The sequence below is a fragment of the Dendrobates tinctorius genome, unplaced genomic scaffold (genome assembly GCF_039654945.1).
Source record: "Dendrobates tinctorius isolate UK_male_01 unplaced genomic scaffold, ASM3965494v1 ptg000084l, whole genome shotgun sequence".
Lineage (NCBI taxonomy): Eukaryota > Metazoa > Chordata > Amphibia > Anura > Dendrobatidae > Dendrobates > Dendrobates tinctorius.
The window spans coordinates 3,813,801-3,835,543 of record NW_027361752.1 but is presented as its reverse complement, the minus strand read 5'-3'; the positions used below and the strand labels follow the sequence as shown (position 1 = coordinate 3,835,543).

Below are 21,743 nucleotides of genomic sequence, written 5' to 3'. Positions count from 1 at the left end.
AGAAAAGAACTACAGTGTAGTTGAGCGGGAAGCCCTGGCTGTGAAATGGGCCCTGTGCACCTTGCGCTATTATTTACTAGGTCGCCAGTTTAGACTAGTGACGGACCATTCGCCCCTAACGTGGATGTCCCGGGCAAAAGAAGGCAATGCGCGGGTGACACGCTGTTCTTAGCATTACAAGGGTTTAAATTTTCCGTTGAGCGCAGGGCGGGCACAGCGTACAGAAATGCAGATGCGTTGTCTAGAACGCACTGCTTGGTGACTCGTCGTGTCTGACCCCACGGGCTCGAACAGAGGAGGGGGGTGTGTGAGGTGCCAAGGGGAGAGGTACTAGAAAACAGGTATATTTCTCCCCGTTTAATTTCATAAGTCTCCCTGTACTGATGATGAAGCCAGTTTATTTCACTGTAATCCAGTCCTGGTTTCCTTAGTGATCAGCATGGAAAGGACTGGTAGTTCCCCCTCCACCTATTCAATCCAGGTTTTGGTTTCCTGACTGGTCCAGCTGATATAATCAGGAGGAGCTGGAATCTCTCAGTCTATCTAGTCTGCTGAGCTGGGAGCTGACACAGTAAGATTACATGGACTTGTTTGCTGTTATATAGGTTTATTTTGTAGTTAGCCTGCTATTGTTAGTTAGTGGCCAGACGGCCTTAGATGTTTTATTTCATGTTTGGCATGTGTAACATTGAATAACAAGTGTGCACAATAAATATGCCGTGTCCATATTGCTAGTCTGCTGAAGTGACTTCATAGCCACACGCTTGTGCCAAAGCAAAGATCTCAGCTGAGCTATCTATTCCCCACAATATATATATATATATATATATATGCAAACTGTAAAGCACTGCAGAATATGTTAGCGCTATATAAAAATAAAGATTATTATTAATATATATAATTATATATATATATACACACACACACACACACCAACAGGTGAAGCCCCAGCCCACTGAGCCCAGCACCTCCTGTATATACACCATCACCAGGTAAAGCCCCAGCCCACTGAGCCCAGCACCTCCTGTATATACATCATCACCAGGTAAAGCCCACTGAGCCCAGCACCTCATGTATATACATCGCCAGGTAAAACCCCAGCCCACTGAGCCCAGCACCTCCTGTATATACATCGCCAGGTAAAGCCCCAGCCCACTGAGCCCAGCACCTCCTGTATATACATCGCCAGGTAAAGCCCCAGCCCACTGAGCCCAGCACCACCACCTGTATATACATCACCAGGTCCAGCAGCAGCCCACTGAGCCCAGCACCTCCTGTATATATATCATCACCAGGTCCAGCCCACTGAGCCCAGCACCTACTGTATATACATCACCAGGTAAAGCCCCAGCCCACTGAGCCCAGCACCTCCTGTATATACATCGCCAGGTAAAGCCCCAGCTCACTGAGCCCAGCACCACCACCTGTATATACATCACCAGGTCCAGCAGCAGCCCACTGAGCCCAGCACCTCCTGTATATATATCATCATCAGGTCCAGCCCACTGAGCCCAGCACCTACTGTATATACATCACCAGGTAAAGCCACAGCCCACTGAGCCCAGCACCTCCTGTACATATATCACCACAAGGTTCAGTCCCAGCACACTGAGCCCAGCACCTACTGTGTGTGTATATATATATATATCTCATCACCAGCCCCCTGAGCCCAGCACCACCTCCTGTATATATATCATCACCAGGTAAAGCCCCAGCAGACTGTGCCCAGCACCTCCTGTATATATATCATCACTAGAGATGAGCGACGTTGCCTTTTTTAGGGTCGAGTCGGGTTTCATGAAACCCGACTTTCTCAAAAGTCGGGTCAAACGAAATCGGCCGACTATCGGGAAAAGTCGTGAAACACGAAACCCAATGCAAGTCAATGGGGAAGAAAAGTCGGCAGGGAGTGGTGGACTGTAAACACACCTGGCATGAATTTTAACCCTAGAGGCGGCGAAATCTCTCTCTTCTCTCTCTCTTCTCCCACTCCCTCTCTCTCTCTCTCCCACTCCCGCTAAGCTCTGCCCCACTCATTGGCTAAAAAAAGTCATGTGCAAGCAGTTCGGCCGAAACCCAACTTTGACGCTCGGGTCGCCGACCGCATGGCCGACCTCACACTATGGTTGGGTTTCGCTTCATGAAACCCGACTTTGGCGAAAGTGGGCGATTTTTGAATCTGACCGACCTGTTCCACTCAACTCTAATCATCACCATCTGCCTTACTTCCCACTGCAGCCCAGCAGCACCTGCATACACCAGCCAGCCACCCCAGTGCAGACCAGCAGCACCTTTATATACTAGCCAGCCACCCCACTGCAGCCCTGTATATACCAGCCAGCAACCTCACTGCAACCCAGCAGCACTGTATATACCAGCCAGCCACCCCACTGCAGCCCAGCAGCATTGTATATACCAGCCAGCCACCCCACTGCAGCCCAGCAGCACTGTATATACCAGCCAGCCACCCCACTGCAGCCCAGCAGCATTGTATATACCAGCCAGCCACCCCACTGCAGCCCAGCAGCACTGTATATACCAGCCAGCCACCCCACTGCAACCCAGCAGCACTGTATATAGCAGCCAGCCACCCCACTGCAGCCCAGCAGCACTGTATACACCAGCCAGCCACCCCATTGCAGCCCAGCAGCACTGTATATACCAGCCAGCTACCCCACTGCAGCCCAGCAGCACTGAATATACCAGCAAGCCACCCCACTGCAGCCCAGCAGCACTGTATATACCAGCCAGCCACCCCACTTCAGCACCTGTATATACCAGCTAGCCACCCCACTGCAGCCCTGTATATACCAGCCAGCAACCTCACTGCAGCCCAGCGGCACTGTATATACCAGCCAGCCACCACACTGCAACCCAGCAGCACTGTATATAGCAGCCAGCTACCCCACTGCAGCCCAGCAGCACTGTATATACCAGCCAGCCACCCCACTGCAGCCCAGCAGCACTGTAGATACCAGCCAGCCACCCCACTGCAGCCCAGCAGCACTGTATATACCAGCCAGCCACCCCACTTCAGCACCTGTATACACCAGCCAGCTACCCCACTGCAGCCCTGTATATACCAGCCAGCAACCTCACTGCAGCCCAGCGGCACTGTATATACCAGCCAGCCACCACCTTGCAACCCAGCAGCACTGTATATATCAGCCAGCTACCCCACTGCAGCCCAGCAGCACTGTATATACCAGCCAGCCACCCCACTGCAGCCCAGCAGCACTGTATATACCAGCCAGCCACCCCACTTCAGCACCTGTATATACCAGCCAGCCACCCCACTGCAGCCCTGTATATACCAGCCAGCAACCTCACTGCAGCCCAGCGGCACTGTATATACCAGCCAGCCACCACACTGCAACCCAACAGCACTGTATATATCAGCCAGCTACCCCACTGCAGCCCAGCAGCACTGTAGATACCAGCCAGCCACCCCACTGCAGCCCAGCAGCACTGTATATACCAGCCAGACACCCCACTTCAGCACCTGTATATACCAGCCAGCCACCCCACTTCAGCCCGGCCCCAGCAGCACCTGTATTCACTCACTCACCAGGTCCCAGACCCATCCGTCACTTCAATCCTGGCAGGCATCCAGCGATTATTGCAGGCACGCGAAGGTAGGCCAGATGTCCTGAGTCTCTCCTGATACAAGCAGGAGAGCAGAGCGGCTCTCTCCGCCCACAAAGAACATCCTGTCTGTGCAACGTCAGACGTTCTTAACCCCTTCCTGGCTGTGCCACTGACTGGTGGTGAGTGATGATGCAGCTGCTGCTGCCAGCGCGAGCCTGTGTAAAACCGCCGTGCCCGTAGATTTAAAGGGCCGGCGGCAAAAATTTAAAATGGGCCGGTGGCCGCATCGGCGGTGGCAAGATGAGCGGGTGCGGCCCCTCCAGCAGCCCACAGAGTCACACACATCGCGGCCCAGCGGGAAAATGCCCAGTTGGGCAGATTATCAGTCCGGGCCTGCTTAAAGGCCTGACTGGTGGAGGGCTGCAGTGACAGTTGACTTTATGAACTTTCTCCCATCAACCTACTGCATCTGTGGAGCTCAGCCACAGTTATCTTGGGGTTCTTCTTTAACTCTCTCACCAAGGCTCTTCTCCCATGATTGCTCAGTTTGGCTGGACGGCCAGGTCTAGAAAGACTTCTGGTGGTCCCAAACTTCTTCTATTTAACTATGCTCTTAGGAACCTTGAGTACTGCAGAAATTCTTTTGTAACCTTGGCCAGATCTGTGTCTTGCCACAATTCTGTCTCTGAGCTCCATGGCCAGTTCCTTTGACCTCATGATTCTCATTTGGTTTGATATGCACTGTGAGCTGTGAGGTCTTACATAGACAGGTGTGCGCCTTTACAAATCAAGTCCTATCAGTTTAATTAAACACAGCTGGACTCCAATGAAGGAGTAGAACCATCTCAAGGAGGATTACAAGGAAATGGACAGCATGTGACTTAAATATGAGTGTCTGAGCAAAGGGTCTGAATACTTATGACCATGTGATATTTCAGTTTTTCTTTTTTTAAAAATTTGCAAACATTTATACATTTCTGTTTTCTTTTTCAGTCAAGATGGGGTGCAGAGTGTACATTAATGAGAAAACAAATGAACTAACCGGGTTAGATGAAGTTACTTGGTCAGTTTAAAAAATTTGGCCTATTCAGGAAGGTAAAAACAGGCTTTGGCCTGAAGGAGTTAATGGTGGTGCAAAAATAACTTAACATACAATATATGGTGAATAGCACGAGTTCTCAGATCTATAGAGGAATTCAGAAAAAAAACTGGAGTAAATACTTAATAAACTTGAGAGATTGTAAATCTGAACCAAAGTTACTCAATCATCGTCTTAAGTTCCATGCTTCAGTAATAAACAAAGGAATTTTATCTTGGGCGTTTATGGCCTAACAAAAAACACATTAGCTCTCGCAAACTGTTGTAAGGAGTAAAATGGAAAACCCAGCTTACAACTGCGATGCTCAGCAACTTTCTTATAATTTTTCTGAGAAGAAAACAAAAGTTCAGACAAAGTATACCTAACAATTCAAAGACTTTTCTCAATCTGTAGGTGAATGTATAAATTAATGTGCGCTGTACTCACCGATTTTCTGAGAGGCAAAAAAAAAAAGAAAAGAATAGCTAATGGATTTCAAACAATGCCGACATAATTGCTCGAGAAAATTGAACAAAGAGCATGGCAGGCTGTTCGTAAGTACGGTGTCTCCCAAGAGTAAGAACAGATCCAAAGGGAATGTCACTGCATTGTTCAATCTGATGGCGAAAAAGGAAAGTGTAAAGATTTCTACTCAATTTATTCATCAAAAGCTTTATTTTTTGCCGTTAAATCTACAATAAACGCCTCGTGAGATTGTGGCACAGTATAAGGAGTAGTTTTGAAGAGATAATGGAATTACTTGGTAAATGAACTTTAGGGCCATTGGGTTTCACTACTCAGTACCATTGTTATATACAGTATATATGATATCTCAATTTCTGCCACAAATTTGTGCAGACATAACAAAGGCAAATAGGCAAAAAATAGATGAATCAATAAAACCAATCATTTATTAATAAATTTCATAAAATTCTTTTTTACAAGGAAATTTTTAAAAAAAGGGAGTACAAATGTAATGATAGATGCTCACAGAATTAAGCTTTATGCAACATAATCACAGAATGTTTTTTTCCTTTTCTTTTTTAAATTTTTTTTACATACAAATTATCTCCAAATAGTGTTTATGTCTTAAGCATAAATTCATAAGCTATATTTATATAAACTTCTGTCTAAATATTTCTAGGGAAAAGCCCAATAGTTCTAAAAGCAGAAGAAACACATCTTTGATTAAATAGTGTGAAATACACTCTGCTGAAGGTAAATAACAATTGGGTTTAACTCCCTATACTGTGTATACCATGATAATCAAAGACAAGGCTAACTAATCCTTAATGGAGTAATCACAATGCATAAATGCTCAGATAGTAGTGACTTTTGTTCTCAATGTTTCTCTGATTAATTACAAATACTAATAAACAAAAATGCATAAGCTTACTTGATTGTGTAAATATGTATCTAATTGTTGTAACAAAGGAACAACCTAACTGTGTGTGCGGCAAAAAAAATTTTTTCTCCTTAATGTGAATATATCCAATGCCTAGTGCAGAGAACTACAGGTTAATCATGTGTCCTGCTATACTGATTCAATTTGAAATAAGCTATTCCTGCATGATGTAACAATGCAATCCTGTTTGCAATTATACAACAACTTACATGTATAAAACTTCTGTGGCTCTCTCATACACGTGTCTGGTTACCCCGACAGCGCCGTTTCGCCATACTGGCTTCCTCAATAGGGGGCGTACATATTTACACAATCAAGTAAGCTTATGCATTTTTGTTTATAAGTATTTGTAATTAATCAGAGAAACATTGAGAACAAAAGTCGCTACTATCTGAGCATTTATGCATTGTGATTACTCCATTAAGGATTAGTTAGCCTTGTCTTTGATTATCATGGTATACACATAGTATAGGGAGTTAAACCCAATTGTTATTTACCTTCAGCAGAGTGTATTTCACACTATTTAATCAAAGATGTGTTTCTTCTGCTTTTAGAACTATTGGGCTTTTCCCTAAAAATATTTAGACAGAAGTTTATATAAATATAGCTTATGAATTTATGCTTAAGAAATAAACACTATTTGGAGATAATTTGTATGTAAAAAAAATTTAAAAAAGAAAAGGAAAAAAACATTCTGTGATTATGTTGCATAAAGCTTAATTCTGTGAGCATCTATCATTACATTTGTACTCCCTTTTTTTAGAAATTTCCTTGTAAAAAAGAATTTTATGAAATTTATTAATAAATGATTGGTTTTATTGATTCATCTATTTTTTGCCTATTTGTCTTTTTTATGTCTGCACAAATTTGTGGCAGAAATTGAGATATAATATGCTGAATTGAGGTGGCTATTAGTTTTGGACTATTTTGTTAGGTACAGTATATATGATGTGGCATTGTAGTTATTAGGCCGGAGAGGAAAATACCTTTGCAGCTTGGTATAAATTTCTATTATTTGACTTCAAGCACCCGATGAATAACCATTTCACCCTTAGCCACATACAAATATAATGGATGGAACACAATTAACATATAGATCTTGATTGCGTTCTCGTTGGGATCTCCAAGAAGCACCGGATTTTGGCTTTATCCTCAGTGTATTCAATATAAAAGTCAAGCTGTACAACATCCTTTTGTTCGACCAATGGCATACTAATGGAAGTTTTGGAGACACCTGTTAAACGTTATGATTTATTGCCTCAATTTCTATTCCTTAAATTCACTGTTCAATAATTAAGGGAACAATTGGACATCACAGTGCAAGCTAAAGGCAATTGGACTTTAAGCATATTAGCCAGTCTGGTTAGGAAGCATAAGTGATGGTGAATAAATGTTACCTGCTTTGGTGCAAATGAAAATGGCAACAGAAGCACTGGAGAGACAACAGTGGGACAATCCCTAAAAAGAAATGGTTCTTCAGGTGGTAGCCATAGACAGTTCCTCTTTCCTTATCCTTCCTGACTGATTCTTCCCTAGTTTTATGTTTTGCTTGTGTCCTTTTCTCTTCTGGTACTGTGAGGAGGTACCTGCATCTTATCCAGGTTACATAGGTCATTCAGCTCCTGCAGGATGGCACATCTATATATACTGTTGTAAGAAGTAGTGCCCACTTGCTGAGGAGCCATACACACCACTGTGTGACATGAGTTGTCTTGCTGAAATTGACGGAAATTGGATCTGTGATTTCAATGTTTTACTTTGATTTTTGTTTCCATTAACGGTTTAAATGTAATTTTAATCTCAACCAATTACACAATTTATATCAGTAAAGGTCTTCAACTTGAATTTTTGGTTATTAGAGATCTGATTGTGACTTAAGTATTCCCTTTATTATTTTGAGCCTTGTTTTGCCAGTCCTTTATTTATTATTCCTTGCTGCCTTTCTTTGGTTTTACATTTTGTCTTGCCCTATACATTACCTTTTCCATGCCTTAGGACTCAAGCACATAGACATATTAGTTAGCTCCCGATGCAAGACCAGATCCCATAGTTGGCTCTGCATATATGAGTCATCCAAGGAGTGAGAAGACAGACATGGACATAACGCAGTATATCTATAGCAAATGAATCCTTGAAGAAACAATGAGTAAAATGAATTGCATTATGAAGTTCCTCCAACTTAGGTGCATGGCGTTTTTCTGTTTGTATTTCTTGTAAACTCATCCTAAAGTGGTAGTTTCACAAATTAAATTTATGATTATTCAATAAAATAAAATATTCATCACGTATATAAGAGCTAACTTGCACCATTATAGCCGGCCATACACATAAGATGAAAGTCGGACAAAATTGCAGATTAGAGATGGTGCCACCTATTTGCGAAAAATGTGATGTGAGGTTGGATTATTGAGGTTACATGGTGCATGGCATCATCAGCAAGATTAATTGCTACTTTTTGCAAGCCCAATCATATTTTTTTTTAAGTTTTCACTAATCTGCTACGCTGGTAGCAGATTAGTGAATTGACTGTCAGATCCTTTGTACAAACAATCATCTGGGCGAACATATTCTGGTCAATCATAATCTTATTTTATAGGCAGCTACAGATGGGTAACCAAAAGAGGCATTATAAAGGTTGAGATGACTAAACTCCAGTCTCTATAAGCAGACAATTGTTGTGGACTCGGGTCAAAATGCAGTCTTCTTTTCTTTTGCTTCATTGAACAAAGAATATACTGTACTAACATTTCAAGAAATAAAATCAGTTTGTGGTTGTCTTGGATCTCAGAAGTACAAGACCAAAGTTTTATATGACTTTTGTAAATTGATATTTTTAAAGTTATGGAAATAAATTGCACTTCATCTTGTGGTTCGCTGATCCTGGGTTACTGTGCTATAGACCTCACAGATCATCTCGCAGCGTTCCTTGCTGACCCTATAATAGCTCAGCTAAATGTTAAAATCTATCAGGACGTTGTAGAAAAGAATGCATGTGTCAAAGAGGGAATGTAATACTTATGTGTGATTATTTCTAGGTCATCCTGTCTATAGAAGAAGGTTACCGTCTCCCTGCCCCGATGGGTTGTTCAGTCCCTCTTCATCAGTTAATGCTTCACTGCTGGCAGAAAGAAAGGAATCATCGACCTAAGTTCTCAGACATCGTGAGCTTTCTAGACAAGCTCATTCGCAACCCCAGCACCCTTAATATACTGGTCGAAGATATTCTGGGGTAAGAAATATGACACTAAACAGAAAATAATAATTTATGCATTAAAAAAGTAATTCAGGAGAATGGTTAGAAGGGTTTTTCACATTGCCCCTTTCCCCACACTGACTCATGCAGAAGGTTAGACCAAGGAGATCAGCGCTGTCCAACATTATGTACCTCACACACTTAGACATCTGCTCTAAGCTATTGTGGGGGGGTGTTCTTTCCTTTGAGTGTTGCTGCCTGCTTATCATTGGTCAGCCTCCTACAGGGTGAAGAAGTACACATGTGAAAACTATCTGATTACCCCTACTTGAACTTAATAAAAAGTTAATTGTTTAAGTGCCAAATACTTTGCTAATATCTTCACAATGGAGATGTGAAATAAAAAATACAATGTTTTATTCTGTTCTGCAGCCACTTTTACATTGTGTGTCCAGATCAATATGAAAAATTTCAAGAAAGGTCCTCTTTAATCAGGACATTTAAAAAATATTAGGAACACTAGGACCAGTGGTGCTCCAAGATATTAGTCTTTCCAAACCAGACTATTCCAAGATCTCCTAATGTGTTTAATTTGTAGTTTGGGCCTTGCTATTTGAGGCAGAATTACTTTTGGTGCTCTTTACATCCCCGGAACCTGGTGCTACATATGTACCCCTTAAGTTTAAATCTTTGTTCCAAACTATTGAGATTTAAGACCACAAAAGTGCTGAAGTGTAATTTATCTAAAGCGTGTAATCACGTTGCATCCCACTGATAATGAGAATGGGGTTCCTGTGAACCACATTTGAATTGAAAGGAAGTCATGCATGTACGATACCATTCCATTAAAGTCTATGGGACTGACATAGATAGCTAATCACTTTACTCAACTTTCTCACACTGAGGTAAGGGGGAATAGTCACTTCTACCAAACAGAAAAAAATAAGAACTCCAGATGGGACCTCAGTCAACTAGACAGATATCACATACCTTGTGGATAATTGATAAGACTTGGTTATGGCAAAATCCTTTTAAGGGGTAGTCTCATCCTATGGATATAGCCAGAGTGGAGTAGAAAAACTAATTACATTGCTTCACTTTGAAAAGGAGGTTGCCTTGATGTAACATTTTTTTTGCTTTAAATGTTTTGTAATTTCAAGAAAGTAGGCCACCAAATCCTCTAAAATAACAAACACAAATAGTACTCCCCCTTTCCCGGATCCAGTGCCAATATCCAGCAACTGTTATGGTATCGGTGTTTTGACTTGGTGACAATACATGGACAGCACGCATCACTGTTGTGGCCAATCATGAGTTCAGCAGCTCGTGCTGTCTACCTCAGCACAGCCACTGAACTCAATGATTGCCTACAGTGGTCATGTGCGCCGTCCATGTGACTTCAACACTGCAGCCAAAACACAAGGACCCGAGGAGCAGCAGCGAACAGATGCTGGACCTGGGGATGGCGAGTATAGAATCATAGAATAGTAGAGTTGGAAGGGACCTCCTGGGCCATCTGGTCCAACCCCCTGCTCAAAGCAGGATTCGCTAAATCATGACAGACAGATGTCTGTCCGACCTCTGTTTGAAGACTTCCATGGAAGTAGAACTCACCACTTCTCATGGCAGCCTGTTCCACTCATTGATCACCCTCACTGTCAAAAAATTTTTTCTAATATCTAATCTGTGTCTCCTCCCATTCAGTTTCATCCCATTGCTTCTAGTCTTTCCTTGTGCAAATGAGAATAAAGTTGATCCTTCTACAATGTGACAGCCCTTGAGATATTTGTAGACAGCTATTAAGTCTCCTCTCAGTCTTCTCTTCTGCAAGCTAAACATTCCCAAATTCTGCAACCTTTCCTCATAAGAGTATCTGCTGTTTGGACCCCAAACATTTAAAAAAAAATAAAATAACACTTCTTAAAGTTGAGAACTCTATTTAATCCAAAAATCAAAAATATATTGTTGGATCAACCAGATGCAGATTTCTGATTGGGTGCGCTATTTATTATGACCATGTGCTATAGAGGTTCCTCATGCGTGAGATCTTATCAATATGTTATTAAAAGGAGGGCACAAACATTTCAAAACAGCATTAGAATTTGGGGCAATTGTTTTGAGTAAAAGGGGAAAAAAGCAATGTTCTCATTAAGCCCATAATGAGATGCTTATTGATTAGTTTGGTGTATGGATGATGGCGGGAGCACCAGCAAATAATGCACTACAGTAGAGTAAGGGGCATGAGAAAATAGATCACAGGATCATGATCATTAAATTCAAACTACTTTGACCTACGAGCAGGGAAATCAGTCAATGATAATAAAGAAAAACCTTCACCAATATAGCTGCTGTTACTCCACATGCAGAACGGCAGCTGATGATGAAGAGGAGCACCAGCAATGAATGACTTCTGTGTGCCCCCTGTTCTAAGGCAGTGTTATTTATATGGGTCTTAAACTGGTCATTGGAAAAGCACATCGCGGCTGTGCCTTTTAGCTCATTCCCTGCATGCTATTATCTTAAGAGATATCTTAATCACATTAATTATCGTTATCCCTTACAATAATATATCGCTTCAAGTATGAGTACTATCCATTATAAGTCATGAGTGCATCTGTCCATAGAGCAAAAGTGCAAGCTTCACCTGATAAATCATCACTGCTGTGTTATTGCTTGGGATCCTTCCGTTAACACATCCATTACCATTTTTCTGTCCTATATCTGGAAACCTAATTATAGAAATACTAGCTTAGAAATTTCCCCAATATAGCTGTTCATTTAGAGTTCCCCAACCATGCTGATAATAGACCACTCCAGGCAAAAATTTTGTTATCCCTAGAATAGGGCCTAAGGGGGCAGACTACATCACGAGGAATAACTCTTATATGTTCTTCAAATCCATGTCATGGACTGCCCCATAACATTGGATCCTCCCTCTCTACTTAGGGCTTATTCACATGTCCGATTTTCGCATACCAATGCCATCTGTGGCTTTCACGGATAGCGCTTGTATCTATGATATTCTATTGACCTCTGAACGTGTCTAATTTTTTCTCCTCAGACCAAGTGGTCAGCGAAAAATATTGGAGACATGTCTGATTTTGATTCGAGTGTTGGATTACAATCGGAAATGCAAGCCAATGGGTTCGTGAAAGAATCGAACCACACTCGGATGACATCCAAGTTCAGTTCGATTTTCACAAACTATCAGAATGGAGAGGGTGGAGAAACCTTTTTTTCTCTCTCCACAAATGATAAAAATAACATTAAAATAACACTTAATCAAAGTCTGGTCAAAACAATTGGTCCGTTTTTCTTGTATGTGGAAAAATCGGATTTGTGAATGAGCCCTTAGTTGCGGTATGGTGAGACTAAATAGGTGATACCCATTTTGAGCATAGGAGCTTTGACTATTCTTTTATTAATAGATTTTCTGGGTTACGGTTTTCGCATAGTCCCAAAAAAAAGGGTGCAAACTTTAGAAATGTGGCGCACCACACTTGCACCAGCATTCTACCTCAATTTATAGAAGACCTGTCACCAGGTCAAAAGTTTCCAGTTTTTGCTCTTATTTTATTCTCATTGCTCCCAAGTATTCAATATTGGTTTGTTTGTATTGTTTTTAATCCGTCATAGGGTTTCAAAAATACGAGCTTTTCTGTTTCCTGCTAATTTTTATGGCCTTCACTAACGGGGCGTGGCTCACATGGTAATTATGCAGAGCAGATTAAAGACACGCCCCCATATAACCTTGTGAGACACACCCCTTTGCTGAAGACCACAAAAATTAGCGCTAGATAAAAAGCTCCACATTTCTGGAATTGAAAAAAAAAATCAGAATACTTGGGAGCAATGGGAATCAAATAAGTGCAAAAACTAGCAACACTAAGTTGGTGACAGGCCCACTTTAAATTTGAAAAACTGCCCGTCTTTAGTATTAAAGTGTCCGCTGATGGGCGCTTCAAACTTACCGCTTTTGCACCAAAAGCTACAAATTTAAAGGGTATGCATAATCCAGCTAAATAAAAAGAGCTGAAAGCTAGACAGACAGGTGGGTTTTTTTTGACAATTTTTTGGGAGCAAATATACATATATACATACACCATCTGTTCTATTTTTTAGGTTTTACATTATTTTTGTCTTATTTACTAACTTAATTCTGTAATTTTTTCCCCAGCATACCGGAGTCACCAGGGGAAACACCAGAATATCACTTCTTTGTCACAGTCACAGAGTGGCTAGACTCTATAAAGATGGGTCAGTACGCTACTAATTTCATGGCGGCTGGGTTCACAACGTTGGACTTGGTTTGCAGAATGAGCATTGAGTAAGTAATTTTAAAATTTGACAAAAATGTCACTGCAGGATCAGTGGTTTATTAGCGCTTGGATTATCCCCTTTCTGCAATATGACGTACCTGTACATCATTGCAAGGGTGGGAGGAGGAACTGGAAACTGTATGTTACATAGCCTAGGCCAGAGCGGAGCTTCAGTCTCTGCTATTAACCATTTAACTGCTGATGTCATTTAAATAGTTAATAGCAGTGTCATTTGATTGGAACACTCACCGGTGCTCACGCTCACTGGCTCCCATTGGGCCTTGCAATGCAATCGCAGGGCAACAACCAAGGTGGTTTGCTGATGGCCCCCGTCACTGCCATTTTGGTAATCCAGTGATGCTCAGCTACAGCCAGGTCTTCATAGGAAACCTAGATTTCCACTGTATACTGCAATACCATAGAATTGCAATATATAGTGTACATAAACAGATGATCACAACCTCGAGTCCTCTAAAGGGGACTAAAAAATAGAGTACAAAATGAAAAAAATATTATGATCACCACTTCTCCCAAAGAAATTGCAATAAAAAGCAATCAAATTGTCGCATGTACACCAAATTGGTATCAATAAAACAGACAGCTCAACGTGCACTAAACAAGCCCTCATACAGCTTCATTGACAGAAAAATAAAAGCATTACGGTTCTCAAAAAATGGTTACTTAAACCAAACATTTTTTTTTCACAAACTTCACAATTTTTTCCCACTTAATACATTAATACAAAAAAATCTACGCAGGTGTGGTGTCACGATAATCATACTGAACTGAAGAATTATGTTTTGGGGTAATTTTTACTGCAAAATAAGCAAAAGATAATTAAATTGCATTTTTTTCACCATTGCAGGCCACATTCAGTATTTGGTGAGTTTTTCACATCAGTATTTGCAAATCAAAACCAGGAGTGGGTGATAAATACAGAAGTGGTGACGTGTTTCTATTATACTTTTCCTCTGATTGTTCCACTCCTAATTTTAGTTTACAAATACTGATGTAAAATACTGACCAAATACTGACCGTGTGAACATGGCCTTATCCCACTTGCAGTTTTTTTTCCTGTTTTCCAGTATATTATATGGTAAAATCAATGGTGTCAAAACTACAACGGAAAACAAGCCCTCATACAACTTTGTCAAAGGAAAAATAAAAAAGTTATGACTCTTGGAAGGAGGATGAGAAAAGAAAAGCACAAAAATGGAAAGTAGGCTGATCTTTAAGGGGCCTTTAGGACAAAGCACTTCTCTTTTCATATGTTATCATCATTGTATTCCAGGAGCCATAGTGTTTTTCTTAAATGTAGCTATATAAGGGCTTTTTTTTGTATTTGTCAGTGGCACCACTTCGGGGTACTTTTAACTTATTACCTAACTTTTATTAACTATTTATGGGGAGAAATTAAAAAAACAAACAAGTGTTAACTTAATTCTGATGCTCAGTTTGATTATGGTGATAACAAATTTATATAATTTTATGGATTTTGTCATACCTAACAGACTGGACATTCAGCCTCTCCCACTCACACACCACCGCCTCACCTCGCTCCCTATCTGTCAGAGTCCCGCAAGGTTCAGTCCTTGGGCCTCTGCTCTTCTCCATTTACACCTTCAACCTCGTACAGCTCATAGAATCTCATGGCTTTCAGTATCATCTGTATGCTGATGACACACAGATCTACATCTATGGACCAGATATTACCTCCCTACTAACCAGAATCCCACAATGGCTGTCCGCTATTTCATCCTTCTTCTCCGTTAGATTTCTAAAACTTAACATGGATAAAACAGAATTCATCATCTTTCCCCTATCTCACTTGACCCCCCCAAATGGACCTATTCATCCCTAGTCCCACAAGCTCGCTGCCTTGGGGAAATCCTTGACACTGATCTCTCCTTCAAGCCACATATCTAAGCCCTTTCCACTTCCTGCTGAATTCAACTCAAAAACATTTCCCAGATCCTTACATTCCTCAACCTAGAATCTGCAACAACCCTAGTCCATGCCCTCATCATCTCCCGCCTTGACTACTGCAACCTCCTGCTCTGTGGCCTCCCCGCTAACACTCTCCCACCCCTCCAATCTATTCTAAACTCTGCTGCTCAACTAATCAACCTGTCCCCCCGCTATTCCCCAGCCTCTCCCCTGTGTCAGTCCCTGCACTGGCTCCCCATTACCCAAAGACTCCAGTTCAAATCTCTCACCATGGCATACAAAGCCATCCACAACCTTCTTCCTCCATACATGTGTTACCTCGTCTTCCGGTAATTACCTGCATGCAACCTCCGATCCACACAAGATCTCCTTCTATACTCCCCTCTTATCTCCTCTTTCCACAATCGCATACAAGATTTCTCCCACGCATCCCCTCTACTCTGGAACTCTCTACCACAACATATCAGACTCTTGCCTACCATGGAAACATTCAAAAAGAACCTGAAGACCTACCTCTTCCGACAAACCTACTACCTGCAGTAACTACTGATCGACCAAGCCGCTGCACGGCCAGCTCTGCCATCGCCTACTGTATCCTCACCCATCCCTTGTAGATTGTGAGCCCTTGCGGGCAGGGTCCTCTCTCCTCCTGGACCAGTTGTGACTTGTATTGTTTAAGATTTCTGTACTAATTTTTATTATGTATACCCCTCCTCACATGTAAAGCGCCATGGAATAAATGGCGCTATAATAATTATTAATAATAATAATAATCTTTTATTATTTTTGTAAAATAAATAAACAGAAATTTGATTATTTGATTTTGGGTTGTTTTTTTTTTGTCGCCATATTCTAAGAGCCATATATTTTACAATTTTCGGTCAGTAGAGCTGTATGAGGGCTTATTAATTGCATGAGTAGATGTAGATTTCAATCATCACTTTTTCTTGTTCATGCAACAATCTGATTACTACTTTTGATACTTTTTTGGGAAGTGGAATTTACAAAAGAATTTTGCTTTGAACACCGCTTTTACTATTCATTCATTTTAATTGACATATTTACCGTACTTTTTTCTACAGGTCGATACAATAATGAATGCCTAATGTACAATATCTAATTTATATATTATTTTTATGCTTTACTAACTTTACACAAAAAAAAATTAAGAAATCATTTTTTGGGTAGGGGTTCTGATAGCCTTAACTTTTTGATTTTTCCACAGACAGAGTTGCGAAAGGGCTTATTTTTTGAGAGATGAGCTGTAGTTTTTACTTTTGCTATTTGGGTGCTATTACAACCTTTCATTCAATTTTTATTTGATTTTTTTGTGAGGCCGGATGAGCACAAACCAAATCTTGTGATACTGTTTTTCGTAATTTTTTTTACAGCGTTCACCTTAAATAATGGTAAAGTTTTATGGTATAGGTTGATACGATTACAATGATTTCCAATTTATAGACTTTTTTATGCTTTACATGTTTTGCACAAGAAAATCACTTTTTGACAATAATTTTTTATATGAATCATGCTCTGAGAGCAGTAACTTTTTCTTTTTTTCTCATGTACACTGGTCAATGAGGGCTTTTTTTTCACGCAACAAGCTTTAGTATTTAGAGGTACCATTTTGGGATACATACAACTTTTTGATCACTTTTCAATTAATTTTTATGTGGGTCACGACAAATAAAGCAGCTCTAGCATTGTTATTATTCTAATAATTTAGTGTTATAGTACGCATCACTACTGATGCTATGATACCAAATATGTGACTTTTTAAGGTAATTTTATATTTTTCCTAGATTTTTTTTATTGGAAAAACTGGGATTTTGTGGAGGGTGTATTTACTTAAAAAAAGCAAACAATATATAGGGTTTTTTTTGCAGTAGTTAAAGTCCCCCAAAGGAGGTTGAATCTTCCGATCCTATGATCACATAGTTAATACACTGTACTACATATGTAGTACATTGTATCACTGTGTCCGTCAGTGCCTGATTGACAGCATTGGATAGGCTGCATAGTTTGGCAGACCCTGAGGCCCTGACAGGCATCTGGTTGCCATAAAAGTCCATTGTCATCCTGCAATCGAGCTGTGGGGGATGCCAATGGATTACCAAAGGAAGGATTCTCCCCACCGTCAAACGCCTCATTTGTCAATGCCACCACTGAACATATGAGGGGAGGGAACACCAATCCTAGAAGAAGCTGTACCATGGGATCAGCATGACGCATATATCCGTCATAGAGCGCACAGTGATATTCTCATGACAGATATATACGTCAAATAGCACCAAGAAGTTATATATATATATAGTGAGAAAAATAAGTATTGTTACGCTGCCGATTTTGCAAGTTTTCCCACCTACAAACAATGAAGAGAGCTGTAATTTTTATCGCAGGTACACTTCAACCGTGACAGGCAAAATCTAAAAAAGATCCAAAAAAATCACATTGTATGATTCTTACATAATTAATTTGCATTTTATTGCATGAAGTAAGTATTTGATACAATAGAAAAACAGAACTTAATATTTGACACAGAAACCTTTGTTTGCAATTGCAGAGGTCAGACATTTCCTGTAGATTTTGGCCAAGTTTGCACACACTGCAGCAGGGATTTTGGCCCAATCCTCCATATAGATATTCTCCAGATCTTTCAGGCTTCGGGGTGGTAGCTGGGCAACATTGACTTTCAGCTACCTCCAAAGAGTTTCTATTGGGTTCAGGTCTAGAGACTGGCTAGGCCACTGCAGGACCCCAAAATGCTTCTTTTAGAGCCACTCCTTAGTTGCCCTGGCTGTGTTTTGGGTCATTGTCATGCTGGGAGACGCAGCCATGACCCATCTTCAATGCTGTTACTGAGGGAAGGAGGTTGTTCACCAAAATCTTGTGATACATAACCCCATCCATCCTCCCTTCAATACAGTGCAGTCATCCTGTCCCATTTGCAGAAAACCCACCATGCTTCATGGTTGTGATGGTGTTCTTGGGGTAGTACTCATCCTTCTTTTTCCTCCAAACACGGCGAGTGGAGTTGATACCAAAAAGTTCTATTTTGGTCACATCTGATCACATGAGCTTCTCCCATGCCTCTTCTGCATTATCCAGATGGTCATTGGTGATCTTCAAACGGGCCTAAACATGTGCTGGCATGAGCATGGGAACCTTTTGTGTCCTGCAGGATTTTAATCCATGATGGCATAGTGTGTTAATAACAGTAATGTTTGAGACTGTGGTCCCTGCTCTTTTCAGGTCATTGACCAGGTCCTCCTGTATAGTTCTGGGCTGATTCCTGACCTTTTTCAGAATCATCCTTACCCCACGAGGCGAGATCTTGCATGGAGCCCCAGACTATGGAAGACTGAGTCATCTTGTGTTTTTCCATTTTCTAATAATTGAGCTAACATTTGTTGTCTTCTCACCAAGCTGTTTGTCTATTGTCCTGTAGCCCATTCCAGCCTTGTGCAGGTCTACAATTTTGTCCCTGGTGATCTTAGACAGCTCTTTGATCTTGGCCATAGTGGAGAGACATACACATACACTTGATCTACATCTCTTCCTATTAATCAGTGATGAGCTTCAGTAACACTCATTTCTTTTCTTGCAGTGACATCAGAAGAATTGGTGTTACGCTCATCGGACACCAGAGACGAATAGTGAGCAGCATACAGACTTTACGACTACAAATGATGCATTTACAAGAAAAAGGATTTCATGTATGAAAATAGTTGAAGCGACTGTTTTGTGCCTCAATATTTCTTTAACAGAAGAGATTCTTATTCCTCATATTGGATTCTCGCTCTCAAAACTGGACTCTTCCGAAGAGAAGGAGAGGGAGATCTCTACACTTCCAGACTGAAGTTTTTGAAAACTTTAAAATAGATATTTCTTCAAGTTACGGACAAGTAGAATCCTGGGCCCCACAGAAAAGACTTCTGGCAACTGATGAGTGACTACGCATGGGTGTGAAAAGTTATGTGTGGCATCTTTATCCAACTGATCATGAACTTAACGGCAGTTTTGTCAACTCTAGCTTCCTTATCATGTAGCAAGACGGTGGTATTGGTCTAACCTACGGACTGCTGTTGTTTTGTAATCTTATGAAGAATTGTGAATATTAAAATAAAAGAAAATACAGAAAATATAGAAACAGCATTTAAGGTGAATTTTGCATACATTGTTTTTAATGTATTTATTAAAGGGTTTGTCTGGTTTAGAAAACCTACTTTCAAATTAATGAATCACAGTTAATAGACAATGGTCTACTACTCAAGTCTCTAATCAGCCAAAGCAGAAAGCTGTAAAGGTCTAACAGGTCTAGGAATTACACAGTCAGTTCATTGATTTCAGTAAGACTTGTGTAATTCCTAGTTTCCCCTGTGGGCGTGCTGTAGAGAAATGTAATACCTACCACCAAGTTGGCCCACAGATCAAATCTGATCACTAGAAGACCATCGGCAGAACTTATGGTCAGGGAAACCTTCTTCCAAAAATGGGGTAATTGAAAGTTGACAAGCCCTTTAATACCATACAATAAAGGCAATCAATTTGTGTAGAGATGATTGGGTTTATTGACATTACTGAAGCAAGAGGCACTTTATTTAAGTCACTAGTTTTCGATGAAAGCAGAAGAAGGACACTGGGTCAACATTTAATGGCTGCCTCTGTTATGTGTAGGTCACGGGTACAATGTGGATATCAAAATTTTAGCTGCTAATGTTTTTTTTCTCTTTTTTTTGAGACTAGTAAATAATATATCTACATTGGTTTGATAGCTTGTGTGTATGGATATTTGAGGTCATTAACAAAGTGTACTTCCTGAGGCCCAGGATTGAATTGTCTACGTAATCGATACTCTATATTCTTGTACTTTTACAGTTTAGACTCGAAAAAAAAATCTTTGTCTTCTAGTGTTTTTACTTCATCTATGCCTCAGAAATCCTTTCCGTTAAAAAAAATAAATAAATAAAAAGATGCAAGAGAGCTTTGCTAGTCTCATAAGCAGTCAGGACAAGGACCTTCCTGTCCATTGTTTTCTAGAGAATATATAAAAGCACATGGTAAAATATACAATAGGTCATAGATTATGTATAAATGTTTAAAACTCCATGTCTTTCATGGTTTAGTATGGGTATCATAAAGATCTATTTTGTTGGCGAGTACCACTTTCTTTTCTTTTCTCATGTATAGTGGCATATAGTGCCTTTTACAGGGTCTGTCATATTACCATAGGATTGCTGCTTTTGAAAGACCCAATAAAAGTTCTCTTCAAGGTCATTTCAAGGTTATTACTTGATATTTTATTTCTGTACTTCTTCTACCAATACAAATGGTACACCATATGGTCAACCCACAACGCCCGGATACAGAGCTACTGAGAAGGCCACAGATTATCATTGTACACACATGAACTAAGAATATCTCATAGAAGTACAAATCAGTCCTCCTAGTTTAAGTCAATGTGGGGTGGCACATCTTTCGTGTTTCAGATTAGGTCTAAAGTATTGGACTTTTATCACCTATGCATAGGTTAGGCAAATAATTTCTGACTGCCAAGGGTCCCAAAGATGGTACTCTTACCGATCATTAAAACCTTGGTCTCAAACCCCCTGATCCTTACTGCACAATCACAGTGAGGAGTCTAAATAAGCAGTGGTTTTGGATGAACATGACACTCAACGTGATGCCTTGCCTATGCCTCACTGGGCCGAGCAGGCCACATCAAAGTTGAGTTGAGCATTGAAGTCATAAAATATTTGAGAGACGCTCTGAGAAAGTCATAAAAACTCCCACCAGACTAGATCACTAGATTCAGTTAACTCATTCTGTAGCCGGGTTAGACAGTGCAACATAAAGCATATAGAAAGCAAAAGGGGCAAAAAAGTTAAAGCAGGATTTGCCTCCATAAAGTATTAGTGCTGTATCAGTATCCTAATGACATTTCTAACAATGATGTTCTTGGCCTTCCTATGCCTGTTTCCGGCGCTCCACTACCTGGTCTAATTCAGGAGCACCATCACTCAACAATGCATATTGCTGGCATGATACCAAAGTAAGTGATTGACAAACCAACATGTGTAGAGAGAACAGGGAGGAGGAGCAGGGGGATGACTTGTTCTCCTCTTCGTTCTCGCTGCATACGCTAGCTTACCAATCACGTTGTGGGAGTGCCAGGTCTAAACTTTACTTTTTCAGCAAATACATATTTAGAAT

At 40.7% G+C, this 21,743-nt stretch overlaps 1 protein-coding gene across 1 annotated transcript in view; it reads left to right on the top strand.

Moving 5' to 3' along the window:
- The window catches only part of EPHA6 (EPH receptor A6), a 1,179,434-nt gene extending 1,158,627 nt beyond the window's left edge, over positions 1 to 20,807 (top strand). The window contains exons 15-17 of the mRNA XM_073584415.1: positions 9,107 to 9,300; positions 13,442 to 13,591; positions 19,138 to 20,807. Coding sequence (XP_073440516.1) covers positions 9,107 to 9,300; positions 13,442 to 13,591; positions 19,138 to 19,252 — 459 coding nt within the window. The 3' untranslated portion in view covers positions 19,253 to 20,807. The remainder of the gene's footprint in view (positions 1 to 9,106; positions 9,301 to 13,441; positions 13,592 to 19,137) is intronic.
- Positions 20,808 to 21,743: the final 936 nt, after the last annotated feature.